This window comes from Miscanthus floridulus, chromosome 3, assembly GCF_019320115.1.
Source record: "Miscanthus floridulus cultivar M001 chromosome 3, ASM1932011v1, whole genome shotgun sequence".
NCBI lineage: Eukaryota > Viridiplantae > Streptophyta > Magnoliopsida > Poales > Poaceae > Miscanthus > Miscanthus floridulus.
In genome coordinates, this window is record NC_089582.1 from 114,125,720 (window position 1) to 114,134,122 (window position 8,403).

At 46.9% G+C, this 8,403-nt stretch overlaps 1 protein-coding gene across 1 annotated transcript; it reads right to left on the reverse strand.

Annotated features, from left to right (window-relative positions):
• Window positions 1-607: 607 nt before the first annotated feature.
• LOC136546562 (oleoyl-acyl carrier protein thioesterase 1, chloroplastic-like) lies at window positions 608-5,867 on the reverse strand. Its single transcript, XM_066538534.1, has 7 exons — window positions 5,324-5,867; window positions 4,329-4,462; window positions 4,124-4,237; window positions 3,569-3,664; window positions 1,612-1,699; window positions 1,455-1,523; window positions 608-1,143 (listed from the first exon to the last, which is right to left on the reverse strand). The coding sequence occupies exons 1-7, from the start codon at window positions 5,657-5,659 to the stop codon at window positions 886-888; spliced, it is 1,095 nt and encodes a 364-aa protein (XP_066394631.1). The 5' UTR covers window positions 5,660-5,867; the 3' UTR covers window positions 608-885.
• Window positions 5,868-8,403: the final 2,536 nt, after the last annotated feature.

The following is an 8,403-nucleotide window of genomic DNA, read 5'->3' on the forward strand; positions in this document are numbered from 1 at the left end:
CTGCTCGAACGGTTCTTGATTTGATACTTAAAGAGTTCAATGATTGATTTGGTGAAACAAATTCTAATTTGCTTTACTTGCATGGCTGCTTTTACTCAGAATACCACTGTCGTCTGTTTGGAAAGCTTACTCATTTTATTTACTTCTTGTTGCATATTAGACTAAGAGCCTCTTTGGCAGGGCTCCTGCAGGGGCTTAGTTCCAGCTCCTGCAGGAGCTGTGTCAAACGTCTGTTTTGGAAAGGGCTCCGCATAGGGAGTCGGTCAAGAGCCGGAGCTATTTTTTGCCTGCGCAGGAGAAGCCTTAAAAACGAGCTTCGCGCGACTCCTTGCTATGGGTTCACGTCGTCTAGTGCGAAGGAGCCGTTTTGCCAAACGTTTTTCAGAACGGCTTTAGCTCCTCCAGAGGAGCCAGAACCGGAGCCATTTTCAGAGGAGACAGAGCCCTGTCAAACAGGCCTCAGGATTGGAACCCTAATATACTTTATTCTGCAAGCTCGCACTTTTTCATGACATGGTGGGTTGGGGTTGACGCGGGAAAAAAAAGGAAAACTGGTCCATCTCATGGGAAGACAGATTATTGGCAACTCGAACCCTCTATTACTCGAATGTCTGGTCTACACCCACGACAACCATAAATGGATCGCATCTCATGTCGACGCAAAGTTGGGAGTTGCCGGAGAAACGCAGATTATTCCATATCACAAACATTGTTCACTGGTACAAATCGGACAGACCGTTACAACTGCAAGAAATGTCACAAATCGGCACCGTTACATGGTAGAGTACATTCCAAAGGGCAACAATACATAACAAAATTGTGGTACAAGGGTCGACAGCCGTAGAAGCAAAATGGAGCAGAATATTGATGACCAAAAACCACTTCTTATCTAGCTAGCTTCCTCCACACGGTACGGCCACGGTTGATCTCGTCCCCATTGGCTGCAAATCTTAAGCAATGCAGGAACTGCTGCTGCTGCTCCTCTTTGTGAGGCGCTGCGGAAGCAGAGCCGTTCATGCTTTTCTCCTCTCCTTCCTCTATGTAAGTAAGCGAATCAACTATGTCATCATGTTGACATTCTCTTCTATAGTCGAGAGTGATTGTTTGTAACTCGTGTGTATCAATTATATCTTGAGGTATACTCTGCAATTTGAAAGGTAGACAAAGAACTATTAGAAATCACCCCAAATCAACAAAGATGCTAATTTCCATCTAGGGTCCATTCGGTTACAACGTTCCCGGTCCTTCCTGACCGGGAACGGTTCCGGACATGTAGAAAATAACGAAGAAACAGCGAGGCCAGGAATCGATTCCATATAACCGAATGAGGCACTAGAAGGAAAACAGTAATAGTAAGGAACTAGTCATTGCAAACTCTACTCAGATTAGATATCCTCACAAAAACCAAAGTTTCAAAAGTGGGATCAGGAGTAAGAAAAGTCTAGAACACTTACTTCGAGGACCCAACCAATGTAAGTAACATTATTGACATGTTGGTTCATGTCCAGATCAGCTCTTCTTGGCTGCAGTTTGGAAATCAATGTCTGTCAGCACTGAAATAGTAGTATTGGTGCGCTAAGAACTGGATGATACACGAAGGGGAGAACTGACCACTAGTCCAAGTCTTGAATATTGTGCAGGATCTGAAAGATTCGGAATCTTCTTCAAACTGCCATTATTTTCCTCTGGGAATGCTAATCTGCACAACTATAACTTGTTACAACTCATAACTACAGTATGAGAACACCGTGACAATCATTACACAAACTCAATAACCAAAACAATTGCTGTTAGACTGTTATCCGTAAAAGTTGTTCAGACTATTTCAAATATTCAGATTAACATTTCCCACGGCCCACGCGTCGCTCTCCCCTAGGGGGCGACTCGGGCGGCTCTCCTACACCGCCGCCATCAGACCCTCCCTTGCGCCCCCTCTACCCGGCCACCGCCGGAGGTCCGGCAGAGGGCAAGGACGGCGGCGGCTAGGTTCTTCTTCCTCCCTCCCTCTCTCCCGTGGGACTCCTGTGCGAGCGGATCGGGCGTGTTCTTTGCGGGGGCATCGGCCGGCGGCGCATCCGGCGCCAGGGCGGGTGGATCCGGCTTCCCCTCGCCTGGATCTGTCGTCCCCATGCGTTTTGCTGGAGTATCTTCGGTGGAGGTGTTCTGGCCTTCACCCGCGTCGATGATGGCGGGCCAGCTGACGGCGCCACCCTTGTCGGCTTGGTGAGGCCAGGACCGGCGCGGGCACTACATCCACGTCGCTGGCGGCCGGATCCGCTGGTTTGGTGGCCGGTGCTGTGAGGATGGTGGCTGGTTAGGCAGCTGGGGTTTTTCCTTTCCCCGGCCCTCTCCTCCCTGCCATGTTCCTTCTCCCTTGCTCTGGCCGGTGCCATGGTGGAGTTGGCCAGATCTGCTTGCTGCTGGCCAGTTTCGGCACGATCTGGTAGTGGGCAGCCTCTACGGCAGGCCCGTGGCGCTTCTGCTGGCCGGCAGGTGGCTGGTGCTGCTGTCGTGCTTTCTTGAGATAGCGGCGGGACCCTCGTGGCGGCTCCAGTTGTCGTGGTGGCTATGTGGTGGTAGGCTCCCTTGGCTCTCCGTGCCCGGTCCCCTGGACGGGTCGGGGATGTCTCCTTGTGGCTGCGCATGCAACGGGGACGCTCGCAGCACGTGTGGTGGTGTCAGGTGTCGACGGGGACGCTCGCAGATCGCCACCGGCGCCTTTCTGCAAGGAAGCCCCCCCTGCGGTGGGCAATGGTGGGCCGCTGTGGACGGGTGGGAGGGATCGAGGCGAAAGCCTGGACGGAGACGTCTGCGGACGCCGCTTCCTCCTTGGAGACGTCCTTTCCTCTTCTACCCAACTGGTTTTTGCGGGTGAAAACCTTCCTATGATGGGCTCGTGACGTCGGCGCCTTTGGCGTCGTTTCCTTCCTGAAGGCATCGTGAGGCTTATTTCCAGCTCCGCTCTGCCATTCTGCTCTTGTCATTTGGCCAGGGTGGTGCTCCAGGGTTGTGGCACCCAAGAGTTGTTATAGTTGTTATGTAGTGGAGTTGCTAGTTGGGTCTTTTTTTTCCGACCAAGTTGGCTCAGTTTAGCTGGGTCTCAGTTGAGTTGCTAGTTGAGTAGTTGTTGCTAGTTTTAGTAGTTGTTGGCAAGTTGACTCAGTGTAGTATACCTGAGCAAGTAGTGGATGAAGTTGTTAGTTGTTCGGTGGTTGTGCCAAAGTTGGGTGGGATGAGTGATGCACTCTCCCTAATTGTGTAGTTTTTGGGCCCGGTTTCCACTCAAAAAACTGGGACGACACTTGTTTTCTTTTTCTTCGTCTAATAAAAATCACGGCAAAGCTTTTGCCGTCCCTTCTAAAAGAATATATATTCAGATTAGCATGCATTCATCCAATGAACTACAGGTAACAACACTTAAATGACCCAGCTGAGTGTAAAACTTCAAATAGACTTGGGTTCCAAAAGGGCAGAGAGCTACTTGGGCACTTTCGATGCATGGATTGTATGAAAATAACAAGAGTGCATGTCCATGCAGAATGTCGAGAACAAAACTGAGTCGCTTTACCTTGGAGTCTTTGGACAATGTATAAACACCTCATCCCTCACGTCATCACTGACTCGCTGAAGTCTCCGTGTATTTTGGTTCATCATGACCCATTTGCTACAGAATAAGCAATATGACTCAGTTACTTGTACTGTACACCGTGATAAAAGATATGCAAAAATTTGAACTAAAAGAGAACAAATAAAGAATCTGATAGTCCCAACACTGCTGCGCTGCTAAAGCAGCATAAATTGATCCCGCTTCTTAAATATCAAGGAGGCTTTCAGTAGAGACAACAAGACAGATATGCCCAGCATATTCAAGTGAATGGTAAGTGCAACCGAGAGGAACAGGCATGATAATATTGGCAGAAGTTTACGATTCACACCGATCACCTAAAGGTCTACACCTCACCACTCACCTAAGGAGGTGAGAATGATTTTTTCTGTTTTTTTGCCAGGAGATAGAAATGGGTGCGAAAAGTGATGGCTAACATGCTATCAGACTAAAAAATATGACACAGTGACAGACAAATTCTAGGTCCTCCATTACACTCAAGAAGCACTCAGCAAGTACCTGGTAGCTCTGCCAATAACTTCACCATTAGCCAGGTCCTTGAGGATCCAATCACGACGAGTACCAATTCTTCCATCTTCTTGGCACCATGTTTCAATCTCAACAACATCGCCCCTACCAGCAGCAGAGTTACCAGTCAGGATCGAATCTTACCAAAAAGGGAAAAAGTGGGGAAAAAAGGTTCAATGTAAGCCTGAAAAACTACCAAGCTGGGTACTTGTAGATCTCAATGTGCATTCGGTTCGTCACCCAAATAAGTCCAAGTTTTCTCATTGTAGTAGTTGTGGCAAAGCCATCAGTGGAGAACCCAACGCTTTGTGCATGGTTACATCCTACCTCCTGAATTTACGAAAATGCTTACCATTAAAGATATCGAAAATTACAGGGAATAAAGAATAATAAAGATACACTCGTTTATAGTATATGCCTTATATAAATGGCAGTAATATTGTTACTTAAATCAGTTGATAAAATGGGAACACGTGGAGTTGCCCTTGTCCCATTCGGTGTGATTTAAAATTTTAAACTCGGATCACAAACCAATTTCACCACCACTAACTCGAGCGATCTGAACCCTATATGAAACTTCATTTGTGCATGCCAAAGCAAACACATCCAGGAAATTGGTGACAGCAAAGTCGGCGACAACCACCTGTTCTTCTCAGTAGTCAGCCCTCATGACTTAATTCGTAGTTGACTACCTGCATAGGCATTGCCTATGAGATATTTTGGCACACTAATTCAAGGCTCTTATCGCTTCTCCCAGAGCTGGACAAAGAAAGTTGCACTAGGTTTTAGCATTGCAGTGCCCAATTTGTTGCATACTTGCATGCACACGAGGGGCTAATTTCTGTGAGCAACTTGTCACTTAGCAACACTAACAAGACAGGGACAGTTAGCATTTTAATCCACCAAACACAAACTAAGCTACACCCTAGCTCTAACTTAAGCAAAGGACACAGCACAGAATTGTGGAGCAACAATATTCCTCTTTCACAATTCAATCCTAGCACAGAAGAGGAGCTCCGATTGTACCACAAGTTTGGAGCGTTCTAAATTCAGATCCAGACATTCGACCTCTTGAATCCAGGCATAACCGGAATACAATAAATAAGTTTCACGCCACAAATCTGGCCTCCGGAGAGCACAAATCCGGACTTTCGGAAGCAGAGACCCCACGGCGCGAGCTCGCGAGCGTACCTGGAGGAGATTGGCGATGGTCTCGATGGTGGCCGTCTTGTTGATGCCCACCTCGTAGCAGCGCACGATGAAGCTCTCCTTGTACGAGAGCCCGTCCTCCAGGAGGCTCCCCAGCCGCAGCCGCTCGGCCAGACTGGGCCGCGCGTCACCCCCTTCCGCCTTAGCCGCCGTGGCAGCCGCGTGGCCCGGCGACGCCGCCTCGATCCCGGGCACCTGCGGCGCACCCCGCGCGCACCGCACCACCACCCCGGGCGCCGCCGCCTGAGGCGACTCCCGCCTTCCGTGGTGGCGCAGCGGCGCGTGGCCGCATTGCGGTGGCGTGTGGCAGCGCAGCATGGGAGGGCGGGTGCGTCCCTTCGAGGAGGCTCGTTGGCCGGCCGCCGCCGCCGCAGCCGCCGATGCGGGGTTTGGTTTACACGGGCGGAGCGGGGTGGGTTTGGCGCGGCGGGCAGCCAGGGACGGTGGCGGGCGGGGGACCGGGCGCACGGGGCGATAGGAACGAGGTACGAGGCGTCGAGGACGGGCTGGAAGACGTGCTGGCAGTGGAGAACAGGAGGGAACGAGGAAGTCTCTGGACCCGGTGCATGCGGCGGTGGTGGTCCACGACTCTACGGCGGTGAACCGGTGGTAAATATGTCGTCGCGCGTCGCGCCGGCTGGAGCGCGCGTGCGGCGTGCCAGTGTCAGCAAGTGTATAGCACGGATAGATAAGAGAAAATTTGGTATCTGCCATTGGAACTTACATGGCCTGTTTGATGGAGCTCCATTTAATTCTGATTTTTTTTAGAAGTTGATTTTCTAAGAGAAGTGATTCTAGACGTGAAAATAATTTTTTTTATTCTTTAGCATAAACTCTTGAAATCATGATGGAGAGTCACTTTATAGAATCAAGAGAAGCTACTTTTTTCAGCTCTCAGACTCATAGTTTATTTCAGAGAATTAGAATCAGCAAAGAATCAAGGCCTGTCTGATTGAGCTCCATCTGATTCTGATTCTATAAGGAAGTTGATTCTATGATAGAAGTGATTCCGTGGTTGAAAGTGATTCTCTATGATAGAAGTGATTCCGTGGTTGAAAGTGATTCTCTTTGATTCTTTAGCATAAACTCTTGAATCATGATAGAGAATCACTTCACATAATTAGGAGAAGCTACTTTTTTCAGCTCTCAGCCTTCTAGTTTATTTCAGAGAATCACTTCACGGAATCAACAGAGAATCACTCATCTCTGAAAAAAATGTTTGGCAGAGCTCCTGCTAGATTTAACATAGAATCAACTCTGAGAGCTCTACCAAATGAGGTCTCATTTCTCTCTTAAAAACTGTTTGGTAGAGCTTCTGCTGAATTCAGCAGAGAATTATGTGACATGTGTCATTGAAAGTTTAGATTTTGCATGATTGCCATTGAATCGTAATTTTTTCCTCTTAAATGCCATCACCGTCACTTTGGACTCATGAACAGAGTAACATCAGCAAAGCACAGGCAGAAGTACCCGTTATACCCTTCTGCTCTCGACCTCTTTTTCCCAAGTTTTCTCGATCTAGCTCTTCCTTCTCGCGAGCGCTCTCTCGGTCTTGGTTGTAAAAAATCTCCCAACTCCTAGGTGACCGGATCGAAGCCTTCCTCGGTGTTTGCCCTCCGCGTCGTTCGTGTCCAACGCGTCGATCCTTGGCGAGAGCGGCTCCTCCAGTGGCACGACCCCGGCGATCGCGGCCCATCAGGCCGTCGCTGCCTCTCCGGCAGGCACGTCCCCGGCAGGCGTGGCCCCTCGGACGAGCGCGACCTCCGCCGGCCGTGGCGGCCCTCCGACAGGCGCGGCTCCCTCATACGAGCGCTATCATATTGCTTGTGCATATTTTTAAATTAAATATGTGGGTTGAAGTGTTATTCTATTTTTTGCTAGTGTCGAAAATACATGTAGTGGTACTGTCCAATATTGATTTATCTAAGTGCTAATGGCATCAAAGGGATATTTCTAATTTATTGGGTTATACAAGGGCAAAATGGTCATTTCCGTCATCATCTAACATCCACTTAACATAATAGAGCTATCAATGGCATATAACAAGGAAAAAAAACAACTCAATGGCAATGAACCAAAATCGTGATTTTCAATGGCACATACAAAGATGTTATAATTTCCAATGGCAATGAACAAATTTTCTCGATAGAGAATTAGAGATGGCAACAGGGCCGTTTTTGGGTCGAGTAGAGTCTCCGTCGACCTGAATCTAATATCATTCTCAGAGGATAATTCGTCCTAGTTATCAAATTTAATGGTTTTTCAAACCCTAATTGGTTATTCGAAACCTAAAACCCACCACTATATGTCAATATAATAAAAGCAATAGAGAATTTCTAGCAACATACAAGATACATATATTACACACAAGAGACAAACAACACATAATTTCATGATTCAACTTAAAACAAATTTAATAACTTACAAAATGTATTAATGAAAGATATGAATTTTTATTCAAAAATGACTATTTTAGGTCTCTATTGGGCATCCATGGGTGAAAACCGAAACCAAAACTGAATCCGACAAGTTTTGGGTACCTGAACCCAAAAACTATGGGGGAAATTGCACCCGTGGGACTTGAAACCGCCCTACTACCATTCTTGCGCAGGTACTCTCTCCCAAAATAAGTGCGCATTTTTGAACTTTGAGAAATCAATCAATCTTCAATTTAATCAGATTTATAGAAAATAGTGATAGCATCTGTATCTTTAAATACATTTACTATAAAAATATATGGCATGGTTAATCTAACTACGTTATTTTTGGTATTATAATGTTAGGATTAATTTTATAATATTTGATCAAATCTAAGATTGGTTGACTCGAAGTATGACATGTGTACTCCCTCCATTGTAAATTGAAAAATTGTTTTGTTTTTCAGATACATAGCTTTTTGCTATGTATTTAAATATTTATTATATTTATGTAGATTGTAAAAAAAACTATGCATTTAAAAAAGTCAAAATAATTTATATAATTAAAACAAAGAGAAAAACTGAAAGAATACTTTAGAGCACACTGCAGTAACAGTGCCAAACCTCTCCTCCGCGGTTCACTGG

Bases quoted from the DNA above. Each gene is read 5' to 3' on its own strand.
- LOC136546562 (XM_066538534.1), bottom strand. From the start codon at position 5,659: ATGCTGCGCTGCCACACGCCACCGCAATGCGGCCACGCGCCGCTGCGC. The intron at 4,463-5,323 runs GTACGCTCGCGA...TCGTAAATTCAG, and splicing joins CCATCGCCAATCTCCTCCAG to GAGGTAGGATGTAACCATGC. The intron at 4,238-4,328 runs GTAGTTTTTCAG...TGCTGCTGGTAG, and splicing joins ATCTACAAGTACCCAGCTTG to GGGCGATGTTGTTGAGATTG.